The sequence below is a fragment of the Sceloporus occidentalis genome, unplaced genomic scaffold (genome assembly GCF_023333645.1).
Source record: "Sceloporus occidentalis isolate IW3139 unplaced genomic scaffold, rSceOcc1.0.p SCAF_2, whole genome shotgun sequence".
In the NCBI taxonomy this organism is placed as follows: Eukaryota; Metazoa; Chordata; class Lepidosauria; order Squamata; family Phrynosomatidae; genus Sceloporus; species Sceloporus occidentalis.
This window is the reverse complement of record NW_028316982.1, coordinates 240,191,203-240,204,859: the sequence shown is the minus strand read 5'-3', so window position 1 is coordinate 240,204,859 and position 13,657 is coordinate 240,191,203. Positions and strand designations below refer to the sequence as shown.

At 40.9% G+C, this 13,657-nt stretch overlaps 1 protein-coding gene across 7 annotated transcripts in view; it reads right to left on the bottom strand.

Moving 5' to 3' along the window:
- The window catches only part of CCDC169 (coiled-coil domain containing 169), a 51,045-nt gene that overhangs the window by 23,912 nt on the left and 13,476 nt on the right, over positions 1-13,657 (bottom strand). For 5 of the 7 annotated variants that reach the window (XM_089508193.1, XM_089508194.1, XM_089508195.1 and 2 more), the window contains one exon: positions 1,629-1,685. The exons of the other annotated variants lie outside the window; for them this stretch is intronic. In XM_089508193.1, the coding sequence (XP_089364319.1) occupies positions 1,629-1,685 (57 nt within the window). The remainder of the gene's footprint in view (positions 1-1,628; positions 1,686-13,657) is intronic. 7 annotated transcript variants of the gene reach the window in all.

Here is a 13,657-nt window from a genome sequence, read left to right as displayed (position 1 = left end):
CATGTGTGGTGAACACAGAACTGCACAGAGCACAGTTTGATGCAGAATATGCTTGGTGCAGAATCATGGCAATTATCTCTTTGCTACTTGAACAGAATTGTTCAAGTCATTGTATTCCCATCACCATGTATGGATGTGAGAGAGCTGTACAATTCACTTTTGTTGTTGCTGTTAATTAATTAATTAATTAATTAATTAATTGCCCCCAAGTTGTCCCCTATTGTATGGGGTCCAAGACCCCTGTCCTATACTGCTCTGCTTAGGTCTTGTAATTTCAGGCCCATGGCCTCCTTGATTGAGTCTATCCATCAGGTATGTGGTCTTCCTCTCCTTCTACTACTGTCCATCTTTCCTAGAATTATTGTATTTTCCAGTGAGTCATGTGGCCGAAGTATGACAGCCTCAATTTGATAATCTTGGCTTCTACGAAGATTTCTGGCTTTATCTGCTCAAGGACCCATTTGTTTGTCTTTTTGGCTGTCGATGGTATCCTCAGCACAATTTTCCAGCACATCATCTCAAATTAATTGATTTTCCTCTTATCTGCTTTCTTCATTGCCTAGCTCTCTGTACATCATGATGCGGAATACAATGGCTTGGATGATTCTACCTTAAATGTTCAGTTGTATATCTTTACTCTTTAGGATCTTGTCTACTTCCTTCATATCTGTCCTTCCCATTCTTAGGCCCCATACAGACAGGCCAAAATAAAGCTGCTTTGGGTCACTTTGGACGTATGCTGTTTAAATGATGCATGCGTCCTAAGAGTCTAGAAGCCGTGCCAAAGTCATGATCCAGTCCTTGGACTGGATCATGACTTTGGCACAGCTTCTGGACTTTTAGGACTGGAGCACAGCTTTGGAGCAGCTTCCGGACTCTTAGGACGCTTGCATCAATTAAACAGCATACATCCAAAGTGACCCGAAGCAGCTTTATTTTGGCAGTCTGTATGGGGCCTTAGTCTTCTTTGTGTGTGGCATTGCAGTGAGAGCTGCCTCTCTATTCTGTATATTATCTTTAGCTGGAAACAAGCTCCACTTACAAACATGCTTAGGATTTTCATTATAACTCTCTCACTAGAACTTCAGCAGATTCACAAATTCTTTAGAAATTCAAGCCATGTATATTGTGGGTTAAATGACATGTGCACAGAAGACAAATAGTACATAGTTGCAAGAGTCATTTGGATTTGTTCTTTAAAAAACATATACTAGAAGAGCTATCTGTTTTTGAGCTTTCGTAGAAAGAACTGTTTTAATGTCAGACACTAGACTTCAGTGAAGTGAGCAAAGGTGACATGTTATTAAAAAATATGCTGGCATGCCTCAAGAAATTCCCTGCTGATTTTAAAGTCAGAAACTGGCACCAGGGCACAGATTTCCAAGAAACTTCCCCATGACTGGGTCACTAGTTGTTCTCTCTTCTGTAGTGAGGAAGTGGCAGGCAGCATGACAGTATTCAAAAGCTATTTTTATTTCATAAGTTAAAAAACAAACCACAATAAACCAGGATACTGTCTTTTCATGCATCTAGAAAAGTAATGGGACTGAGCAGTAGCAACTTTAAGTTGGATGATGGAAATAGCCAAACAGATACATAATGCATAGCTAAGCTGAATGAATACCTACCCTGATATTGATGTGTCTATCTGCTTTGATCATCTTGACAATGCTTTCGTTGTTGGGCTGACAACAAAGGTGAAATAAGTGAGAGCCTTTTCGGTTGTTTAGCTCTCCCTACAGCAGTAAGCTTGCTTGGCAGCTTCTTATTCTCCCAAGTTTTTAAATACATTATCTGTGTACTTTGAGCACTAAAAATATTTTGTGTGCTTGTTTGCTGTTTTTGAAGCTGCTGTTTCATCACTTTTTATTATCATTTGATATTCCTTATTACTCTTTCTTGGGCTTTACTATTATTTCCATATTGTAAATTGCCCTAGAACCTGTTAGGAATAGTAGTACAGGCTGAATCTCCCTCATCCAGGATTCCAAAATCCAAAGCTTTTTTTCATGAGTGGCTGTGACAGTGACATCTTTGCTTTCTGATGGTTCATTATATGCAAGCTTCGTTTCATGCACAACATTACTCAAAAATATTGTATATAATTATCTTCAGCCTATGTGTATGAGGTGTATATGAAAGAAAAAATGATTTTTGTGTCTAAACTTGGGTGCCATCTACAAGATACCTCATTAGGTAAATATATGAAAATTCAGGTATTCTAAAAAAATTTTTTTTTAAATCTGAAATCCAAAATATTTTTGGTCCCAAGCATTTCAGATACAGTGGACTTAACCTGAATATACATCTCCTCCATAAACTAACACTAATGGGGAGAATTCACTGTTGTAAATTGTTATGGTAAAAGTCAGTATCAAGGTATTTACAATAATCACAAATAGATTTGGTTTTGCCAATGAATTAGAATGACTATGGTTGGGGCATAGGGACAGTTTTCAAGAAAAAGAAATAATGAAGTATGGCTCTGATAGTGAATGTTGTAGGTTTATTCCAGTACCCACAGCCCAATGGCTAAAATTCCATTTAAAAAAATTAAACAAATATTATTTATTAACATTTATTTCAAGAGTCCACATGCACACACATATATACCAGTACAATACCCTCAATGTCAAATGGAAGTGGTAGAAATAAAAGTCTTATATTTGGAGTACAAACATTTCTTTTAAATTTTCAATGGGTTTTCCCCCCTCAAAGCAATTGGGAGAAAAATCTTTGTAGTGAAGACAGGATGAAAAAACATCAGGCATGAAAAGTCTCAACTGTCATACTAAACTCACTTGGGATTTGACAAGGCAAACTATAACTGTCACTGAAGGATGAAACAAATATTTACCAGTGGATATCCCATGTCATTTGAGAGACAAGAAATTATAAACTCAAAGAGCTAAAGAATAAACAAAAGAGCAAACAGCAGTATTTTGCTGCCAAAGCTATTGCTAGAAAGCTTCAGTGCAAGTTCTATTTAAGGGAATATATTCCTTCACTAACTACTCTGTGCATATTTTTAATTGGTGATAATAGAATCATAGAATAATAGAGTTGGAAGAGACCGCAAGGGCCATCCAGTCCAACCCCCTGCCATGCAGGAAATCCAAATCAAAGCATCCCCAACAGATGGCCATCCAGCCTCTGTTTAAAGACCTCCAAAGAGGGAGATTCCACTACACTCTGAGGGACTTTGTTCCACTGTTGAACAGCCCTTACTGTCAGGAAGTTCCTCCTAATGTTGAGGTGGAATCTCCTTTCCTGGAGCTTGCATCCATTGTTCCGGGCCCTAGTCTCTGGAGCAACAGAAAACAAGCTTGCTCCCTCCTCAATATGACATCCCTTCAAAGATTTAAACATAGCTATCATATCACCTCTTAACCTTCTCTTCTCCAGGCTAAACATCCCCAGCTCCCTAAGTCGTTCCTCATAGAGCATGGCTACCAGACCCTTCAGCATTTTAGTCGTTTTCCTTTGGACATTCTCCAGTTTTTCCACATCCTTTTTAAATTGTGGTGCCCAGAACTGGACGCAATGTTCCAGGTGGGGCCTGACCAGAGCAGAATATAGTGGCACTATTACTTCCCTTGATCTAGACACTATACTTTTATTGATGCAGCCTAAAATTGCATTCACCTTTTTAGCTGCTGCATCGCACTGTTGACTCATGTTCAACTTGTATTCTACTTGGACTCCCAGATCCCTTTCACATGTAGTTTCATTCAGCCAGGTGTCCCCCATCCTACATCTGTGCATTTCATTTTTCCACCCCAAGCGCAATACCTTACATTTCTCCATGTTGAATTTCATTTTGTTAGCTTTGGCCGAGCTTTCTAGTCTATTCAGGTCATCTTGAATTTTGATCCTGTCCTCTGCGGTATTAGCTACTCCCCCTAGTTTGGTGTCATCTGCAAATTTGATAAGTACGCCCCCAGTTTTGTCCTCCAAGTCATTGATAAAGATGTTGAATAGCACTGGCCCCAGTGGGACCCCACTGGTCACTTCTCTCCAGGATGAAAAGGAGCCATTGTTGAGCACCCTTTGGCTTCGCTCAGTCAACCAATTGCAAATCCATGTAAAAGTCTAGCCCACATTTTACAAGCTTGTTTGCAAGAATGTCATGGGGAAATTTGTCAAAGGCCTTACTGAAATTAAGATATACTATATCCACAGCATTCCCTTCATCTAACAAGCTAGTAATTTTATCAAAGAAAGAGATTAGATTTGTCTGGCATGACTTCTTTCTCTGAAACCCATATTGACTTTTTGTGATTATGGCATTGCTTTCTAGATGTTCACAGACTCTCTGTTTAATTATCTGCTCTAGAATCTTTCCTGGTATTGATGTCAGACTAACAGGACGATAATTGTTGGGATCCTCTTTTTCCCCCCTTTTTGAAGATGGGGACAACGTTTGCCCTCCTCCAGTCTGCTGGGACCTTTCCTGTTCCCCAGACGTTTTCAAAGATTATTGCCAAGGGCTCCGATATTACATTTGCCAGTTCTTTTAATACCCTTGGATGTAGTTCATCTGGTCCTGGAGACTTAAATTCAGTTTGATTAACAGGGTATTTCTCTACTATGTCTTTACTTATTCTGTGCTGAAATTCCCCTATTCTGTCTTCTGCTCCATCATCCTCAGGTTGAGCACTCTTTTCCTTTTCTGAGAACACTGAGGCAGAGAAGGTGTTGAGTAATTCTGCCTTTTCTCTGTCTTCTGTTAGCATTTTGCCATCTTCTCCCCGGAGTGGCCCTACCATTTCCTTCTTCTTCCTTTTGCTGCGGACATATCCAAAAAGCCCTTTTTTATTGTTTTTAATCTCTCTAGCAAGCCTGAGTTCATTCTGCGCCTGTCATGCCCAGCCTGGAGGACGGCTTGGAGGACTCAGAGGATGAGCTAGAGCCCCTGGGACCTGAACCTGTAATGGAGGAGCCAGAGCCCCTAGGACTTGAACCTGTAATGGAGGAGCCAGAGGCTGGCCCTAGTTCTGCTGGAGCAGAGTCTATGGCCCCTCCAGAGGTTCAGCAGTCAAGTTTGCCTGGTGCCGAGGCTGTGAACATGGAGGAGGATCTGGGCAGTGTGCCTACCTTCAATGAGCGTCGAGCAGAAAGAGAGGGCCTTCGAAGATCTCAGAGGCTTTATCAGAAGCGTCTTCGTAATCAGACACAGCTGAAGGCTGGCTCCTTGCCTTCTTAAGCACCTGGAGCATGTGTGGTTCTTTGCCAGTGGATATCTGACTCTTTTAGAGGAAAGACTCTGTCTCTGGCTCCTTGTCTTGACTACCCGGAAACCTTGACCTTGGACTGCTTTATCGACCTGCCTATCTGTTACCCTGAACCTCGGACCGTCTGACAATTCTCTTGGTAATCCCTTTTGGTAGAACTACTGTGAATCTCCAGGACTGTGTAGCTTACACTGACTTTGCTGTGCTGGTAGGGGGTTTGTTTGTTTGAGAACTAGCTGCCTTATCAGCTCTTTGGCTGCTTTCCCGGACAGCACCTTAGCTTTTCTGACTTTACCGCTACATGTGCTTGCTATTTGTTTGAATTCCTCTTTGGTGATTTCCCCATTTTTCCATTTCTTATACATGCTCTGTTTAAAAGTTAGCTCAGCTGAAAGTTCCTTAGTCATCCATCCTGGTTTCTTGAGACACCTCCCATTTTTCTTCCTCATTGGAACTGTTTGAAATTGTGCCTTCAGTATCTCCCTTTTGAGAAACTCCCATCCATCTTGAACTCCCTTATCTTTTAGTATTCCTGACCATGGGATCACCCCCAGTATTTCTCTAAGTTTACTAAAATCCGCTCTCTTAAAATCTAGAAGGCGTGTCTGACTATGCCTGGCTTCTCCTTTCCATTGTATAACAAACTCCAGGAGAACATGGTCACTTCCACCTAAGGATCCCTTCCCTTGCACTCCATTAACCAAGTCATCCTTGTTGGTTAGGATCAGATCCAAAATAGCTGCCCCCCTTGTTGTCTTTTCCACCTTTTCGACAATGAAACTGTCTCCAAGGCAAGTGAAGAATTTGCTAGACCTTGAGGATTTGGCTGAGTTTGAATTCAAGCAAATATCAGGATAGTTGAAGTCACCCATCACTACTACACCTCTCCTTTCTGAGTGCGCGGTCATCTGTTCTAGAAAGGCATAATCCAATTCCTCCATCTGACTCAGGGGTCTGTAGTAGACTCCCACAATAACATCCTTGTTGTTTCCCTCCCCTTTAATTTTTATCCAGATGCTCTCCACCTGGCTTCCAGGATTGATGTCCTGGATCTCTTCACTGGTGTAAATGTCCCTCCTCCTTTCCTGTTTGGCCTATTTCTCTTGAAATTGTTATACCCCTCTATTCCTACATTCCAATCATGAGACTCTTCCCACCAGGTTTCAGTGATGCCTAGTATATCATATTTGCTTTGTTGTACTAGGAGTTCAAGTTCAGCTTGCTTATTTCCCATACTCTGTGCATTAGTGTAGATACATTTAAGACCATGTGCTCCCTTTACTTGCTGCCTGTGCAAACATTTTTTTCTCTCACTGTTGGGTCCTTACACTGCTTGTCTTGTTCCCTCTATGACAGTTTGGCTATTTTCTCCATCCCTGCTGTCTCCCTCCCCCACATAACTCAGTTTAAAGCCCTCCTGATCAAATTCTTGAGACTATTGGCAAGAACGTTTCTGCCAACTGGCGTGAGATGCAACCCATCCCTTGTCAGAAGTCATTCTTCATGGAACCTCAGTCCATGATCCAAGAATCCAAACCATCCGCTATTTTCTTCTCCCTTCCTGGACCATGCCTGTTGACTGGGAGAAGAGATGAGATGACAACCTGTGCATCCATCTCTTTCAACTTCCTACCCAAAGCCTCATAATCCCTTATGATATTCTGAGGGCTGTGCCTTGCAGTATCATTGGTTCCCACATGAACCAAAAGAAAGGGAGTCTTGTCAGCCTCTCTGTCACATCACGGATCTTTGATGGTGTCTAAGAACAAATTCTGTCATTACAAGTTAGTTCACTATGTGTGTCACCAAGACACAATAGTAAAATATATAGCCTAAATTCATACTATGAGGTTCCCTGGGCACTGAGATCCTCAAAAGAAGAGCATTTCACAGGTGCACTGGCCTTGGGCAGAGTGTGTGTGAGATAGTGCCTTCTCAGTAACTGCCCCTAGGGTTTAGAAATCCATTCTGAAGAAACAACTCACGAAAATTCATTGATAAGTTTGCCTTAGGGTCACCATAAATCAGAAATGACTTGAAGGCATACAGCAAGAACAATGGCTTCAACTTTGCTGTCCTTCCAAATACTTTTTTTTTATCCTGACAGGTTTATGACAACTGAATGTTTTTAAAGACAGAGTTTTTAATTTAGTGTTTTAATAGTGCTGATTTCTGAAAGCTGTTTTTGTTACCTTTAATTGTATGTTTTACATTGTTTTTAATGTTATTTATACTTGAACTCCATTTTATCTTTTATCGCCTTAAGCCTACGGTTAATCCTAAATAAAGCAGGGAATCCATAGGAATCAATGGGATTTACTTATGTTTTGACTCACTGTTCAACAATTGATTGAATAGGTCTACTCTAGTTCAGACTAACCCAAAAAGTGTAAGCCTAGATGTTTTAATTACCTTAAATTGTAATACAATTTAATTGTATTTAATTGTATTAATTGTAAATGGTATCAACTGAAGTTTAATTTGTAAGCTGCTGTCATGGTGACAACAAGACACTGCCATAATTTCTTAAAACCTTTAACTCTTTTTCACTGTGTGCCACTACCGCCACCAATATGTGAAGGTGAGGTGACTCTCACCCACTCAACTACTTTCCTCAGATGCTGGCACTCTGGCTTTTAAAATCCCATTAGCTTGGCACCATTAAGCGACAACTAAATACCCGCTATCTGAAGTGTCCCAACTAAGAAAAGGTCTCTCTTGGTAGCGTTTATATATGCTTGGTAACATGTATGATGTTATTTTTAACACACTTCAGGCAACTACTTGTTGAAACAAAGAAACAGAATTTATTTACAAGCAAAGTTCATTACAGTATCATTCTTGTCCCCAGAACACACATAAGCTTTCTTGGAGTAGTGCCGGGGCTGTCTAAGGCGGCCTTTTACCAGCCTGAATAGGAGCAGATCTTCTCCACTCCTATTTAGGCTAGTGGCATGGAAGATTGGGTCTGTGACATGTGCTTGCTTCAGCTCCAGGGCAAGCAGCTCCAGGGCTGCCCCTTTGGGGCAGTCTGTTTCACTCCTAAGTCTTGGAAGGGCACCTATGAAGTAATTAAATAAGATCATCAAATGTAAAGATGATGTCACCAAATTCAGGATCAACCATGCCATAGTATTTCTGATTTCTATGTATGGTTGAGAAAGCTGTGCAATGAAGAATGTGATGGGGGAGGGGAACCCTAGTCATTTGAAATGTAGTGATGGAGGAGTTTTCTACTGTCAAATAAACAAACAAACAAATAAATGGGTCTAAGAGCAAATCACACTTAAGTCTTCCTAGAGGCCCAAATGGCCAAGCTGAGGCTATTCTAGTTTGGTCACATCATGAGGCGACATGACTCATTGGAGAAGACAACAATAGCAAAGTGGGACTCAGTAGGAAAAGAAGACCACATTACAGGTGAATAGACTGGGGCAAAGCACACAGGCATGAAGGGGCGGCCAGTGGCCGCTCCATCTGTAACTGACTGGTGACTACGATGACCACACACCCTGCTCTCAAAGCAGGCCGCTGCCACAATCCCCAATGGGCCGCTGGCAAAAGCAGTTTTTCGCCACTCCTTTTGCCAGCAGCTTTGTTCTGCCTTAGGCAGCCTCGGAGCAGCTTGCAGCAACTTTGGGGGTGTGCATCATCTGCACGCCATGGCCCTGAAGCAGCCAGATGCTGCTCCTTTTGGCCCGTCTATTTCAGGCCTCAATCAATGAAGCCACAGCCCTCAGTGTGCATGACTTCATCAGGACTCTTGGAGGTTTCTCACTCATTGGGTTGCTAACTGGACAACACATTAACAACAACAAATAAGGAAAAACAAAAGAGGCAGGTATTGTAACAGTAAGACAGAGAAACTAATCTAAAATGAAACAGAGAGCACTATAAGGCATCAGCCAGAGGTAAATAACTCCAGGACTACCCATAAGTGTAGATTTCCAACCTACAATCGCCAGCAACATAACTAATGATGAAAAGATTATGGTTTTTTTGCTGCTCAAAAGAAATGGAGAATCACAGTTATTCATCTTTGGGGTTTTGGAGATGCAGAACACCTTTCTCTAGAAACTGAGGGAAAAGAGTAAAATACAAGAGACAAACTGATTGCCTTCATGTTTATTCACCTTGTATATTCCAAAATATATTCAAATATGACATAAATGTCTTCAGATATTCCCTTTTCTAGGATATCAATCTCTGGAATGTCTCACAGCTCAGGTAAATAGCACTATTAATGGTACAATGTTTAAATGTTTACCTACAAATTAGTCCCAGATTAGATTTGCATAGGCCAAACAAGAGCATCAGAAGCTGTGGTCTGTTTCCTTGGTACCATATCTATTCTTGGCATGAACCAATCTCTCTCGTTGCAGGGAATAATACATTTACCAAACCCTTATTTCTCCTTTTCTGTGGATGTAACACAACTGGTCAACAATTTTAAGTTTAGAAGAAGGTTTTTTGCTGCATGTTGCTTCCAGTTTTTAAAAATTATAAGCATACAGAGTAATCCTATTTTGTTTGATATAGCAGACTGCAGAATCAGCAATGAAAACAGCATTTCTCTTTAAATGTAAACTACATTTTGAAAGCCTTCCAAAAGGAACTGCACAATTTGCTTTTTCCCAGAATTTGGCGTATTAACACTGCCTTTCTGCATGGGGTATAGACACAGATGTTTGACATATTATGAAAATAGATTGTCACCATGAAGCCGCCATAATCTATTCAACCTGCCATTTCAAGTCAAATGCAATTATCATGTCATAGATCGAACAAATGTACTCTCCTATGAACCCTATCAGATAGCATCTTTAGCTGCCCTAATTACATATTTTAACATTATGGTCATAATTGTGGTGCTTTTATGATGCCAATGCTTAGATGTGCAACCTATATTAGGTTTCCTTAGTGGAAATTAAAGAGAACAAGGGCATGCAAAATTCCAGAGAGAGAATTTGTACTAATACTGGTAGAACCTTCTGCCATCAGTCAAGATATCAATGAGCTGTCTTTTAACAAAGAGGCTGTGACTGATGGATACGTGTCCCCCCCCCCCACTGATATGAAAGTCGTGTCTTAGTTATTCTGAATTTTATTTTGTTTCTAATAAAACTTGTGAGAGAATTGAAGATAAGACATTCTTCGACCAGACATGAAACAAATACAACATGTGTCACTAAGGCAATGCTACAGTAATTTTAAGCTCCATTGTTTTCTCTGAAACCAACTAGTCTGAAAAGTACCTGGCTTTCTTGCCTAGGTTAAGCCCAATAAATTGAATATCTAGCCAAACTATTCCAGGAGATAAATCATCCAAAACTAGGATCCTGGGCCTAATTAAAATGTGAAGTGCCCCCTGGTGGTCAATGTTTAAAGAGTACAATAAATTTATTTGGCTATTTTTTTCCTGCTAGTAAGTTTTCCTAAGATACATTCCAGACATAGTTCATGAAGTTGCCTGTTTAGAATACAATTCCCTGAATACCACAGCCAATATGGCACACACACAAGACTCTTTTTGTAATATAGTAGGCCCTCAGTATCTGCTGGGATTTAGTTCTAGGACTCCTATGAATACCAAAATCCATGGGTGCTCAAGTTGCATTATATATAATTGTGTGGTAAAATGGTGTCCCTTACATAAAACAGAAAAATCAAGGTTTGTTTCTTGGATGTGAAGTCAAAGGCTTTCCTGGCTGGCATCCATGGTTTTTTTGTGGGTTTGGCCACATAGCCCGAAAAACCCACAAAAAACTTTGGTCATTTACAGACAGCCAAAATAAAGCTGCTTCGAGTCACAGTGGAGGTATGGTGTTTCAATGATGCATGCGTCCTAAGAGTCCAGAAGCCACACCAAAGCCACACACCAGTCCTTAGAGCTGGAGCGTGGCTTTGGTGCGACTTCTGGACTCTTAGGACGCATGCATCATTGAAACACCATACCTCCACTGTGACTCGAAGCAGCTTTATTTTGGCTGTCTGTAACAGGCCTTTGTTTCTTGAAATTTGTCTGTGTGAATATTTTCAAACCATGTTTGGCTGAATCCATGAATGCAGACTCTGGATACGGAGGACCAACTGTACAAGTCTCAGAATCAATCCCTCAAGTGCCTGGGAGATTACAGTGGACCCTTGTTATACGCTGGGGTTTGGTTCCAAGATCCCCCGTGTATAACAAAATCCGTGTATGCTCAAGTCCCATTAACTATAATGACATAGCAAAATGGTGTCCCTTATAAAAATGGAAAATCAAGGTAAATTTATACTTTTTGGGAACATTTTCAAACCGTGTATGCTTGAATCAGTGTATAAAAAATCCGTGTATAAGAAGGGCCGACTGTATGTGAGTTGTAGTAAATATAGTAACTCTTCCAAGCGGGTTCCAGATCATACTGGGAGGAACTGGCACAGTGCATCTGGCTGAGTCGGTACGGGAAACAAGGTGTCTTTAAATAGGGAGACTCAGGTGGCATGCTGCCGCCCCTTTACTTGCTAGATCATGGCTGCGGCAACTGTACACCGCGGCCCCAATCCAGCCTCTGGAGAGCACAAAAAGGAGCCACCAAAAGCGGCTCCTTTTTGAGCTCTCCAATGGGTGCCACAGCCACAGTGGTGTGGCTTAATGATGCCTCTTCGGGGCTGCATCATGTAGATGCAGCACCAGAATTACATCATGATGGCAAGTCCCATGTAGACCAGCACACACGAAAATGGCATCCTGGAGATGGGGCTAGGGCATCCAGCATGTGGATGCTGCACCCTGGCTCTGCCCACAGGCTGGCACAAAGTGCTGGTCTGTATAGGCTCTCAGTCACTTCAGGGGTAAATCATAGATAATCAGTGACTTAGTAAAGAGATACTGAGAGTCCCACCACATTCCTTGCAATGTCTGTTGTAACATCAGGGGGGACATCAACGTCAGTTTCAGGATAAACTAGAATACCACCCCACAAGTATAATTGTAAGTAAGACTTTCCACCCTGGGAAACTGGACAGATTACTCATAATTTGATTTCTTTATAAAAATGCTAGCCGCCTTCTTACATTCAAAATGATCTTTTCTGTATCTCCACTGATCTCTGAGACACACATGTATCATACATACACAAAGGATGAGAGGCAAAATAGACAGCAGGGGGATGTTGCTCACTTCTGGTGTAAAGCAGTCTAAAGGCAATAGTTTTGCAGACAACAATGGGTTTTGACAGATGGGTTTTGACAGAGGCATTTCATTTTTCTCTTCACAGTGATTTTATAAGAAAGAAAATATTCATTTCACCATACAGTATCTAGATACTTTGGAACAAGAGCCACTACTTTATATAAGGAATGTCCTCCTCAAAATAAGGGTATTTTCACTCAGCTTCATTTGGGATAACAACAAGCCCTAGAAAATATGAACACAGCCTCAGGACCTACTTTTTATCAGCTTTGAACCTGAAACAGGTAAAGCAGTAATGATAACCACTGAGTATATGCAGATAATCCTCCCTCACTTCTAAATAAAGCATTAAGTCCCTCCTACACATCAGACATTAAGAAACAGGGCTGCCAAATCCGCTATGACCTGTTTAAAAAAACAACAGACAAATGGAAGTTTAAAATCAATTAGGTGATTGATTAATTTCTCAGAAAGTTGCATACTTGAGAAATTAAGTTTGAAACCTACTGCTGGATGTGTAACTCCTAGGCATAGCCAACGATTGGGCACATGTTCTCCACATGAAAAATTTAGAGGAAACATTTTCCCACAGAGAAGGAACATAAAATAATGAGGAACAACTGATTAGAATTAGAACCAGGAAGAGAAATTACTTGAGGGCTAAAAGAGAAGCAGTGGTCATCATGGGTAAACCACTCACCTCTTTAAGAGCTGAATGTAAAAATGAAATTATAGCGGCTGGATGTTTCTGTGTCTCATATTGTATGTCAATTCAGAATAACACAGAGTTGATTGATTAAGGCTTATGAAGGTTGTTTGGGTGGGCAATGGGAATTCTGTTATCATACAGAGGGACTCAAAAGTTGAGGTATACATTCATCTGGAAGGAACATGGACCTCAATATATCTGCAACATCTTTGGTGGTTAAGTAGACTGCCAAAGACCATACGCTATTCTGTTAATATCCTGTTAAATCACTCCTTGTTGAGGGAAAAACTTCATGTTTTAAACCCTGTCCTGGAGAGTGGTGGAGTCTCCTTTTTTAGAAGTTTTTACAAGATGCCTCTTGTAGGCAGAAGACAATGGCCTCACAGGAATGGGGAAAGATTGGATTGCAAAAGAAGAGTGCTGTTGATATGAAAATGGACTTTAAGTTTCCTGGACTTTGTTAAACTCCCAATTCCTACATGACTAGAAGGTGGAGGAGCCAGCCTGCAAAATTTACCCTCCTCATACCATCTTAACTAA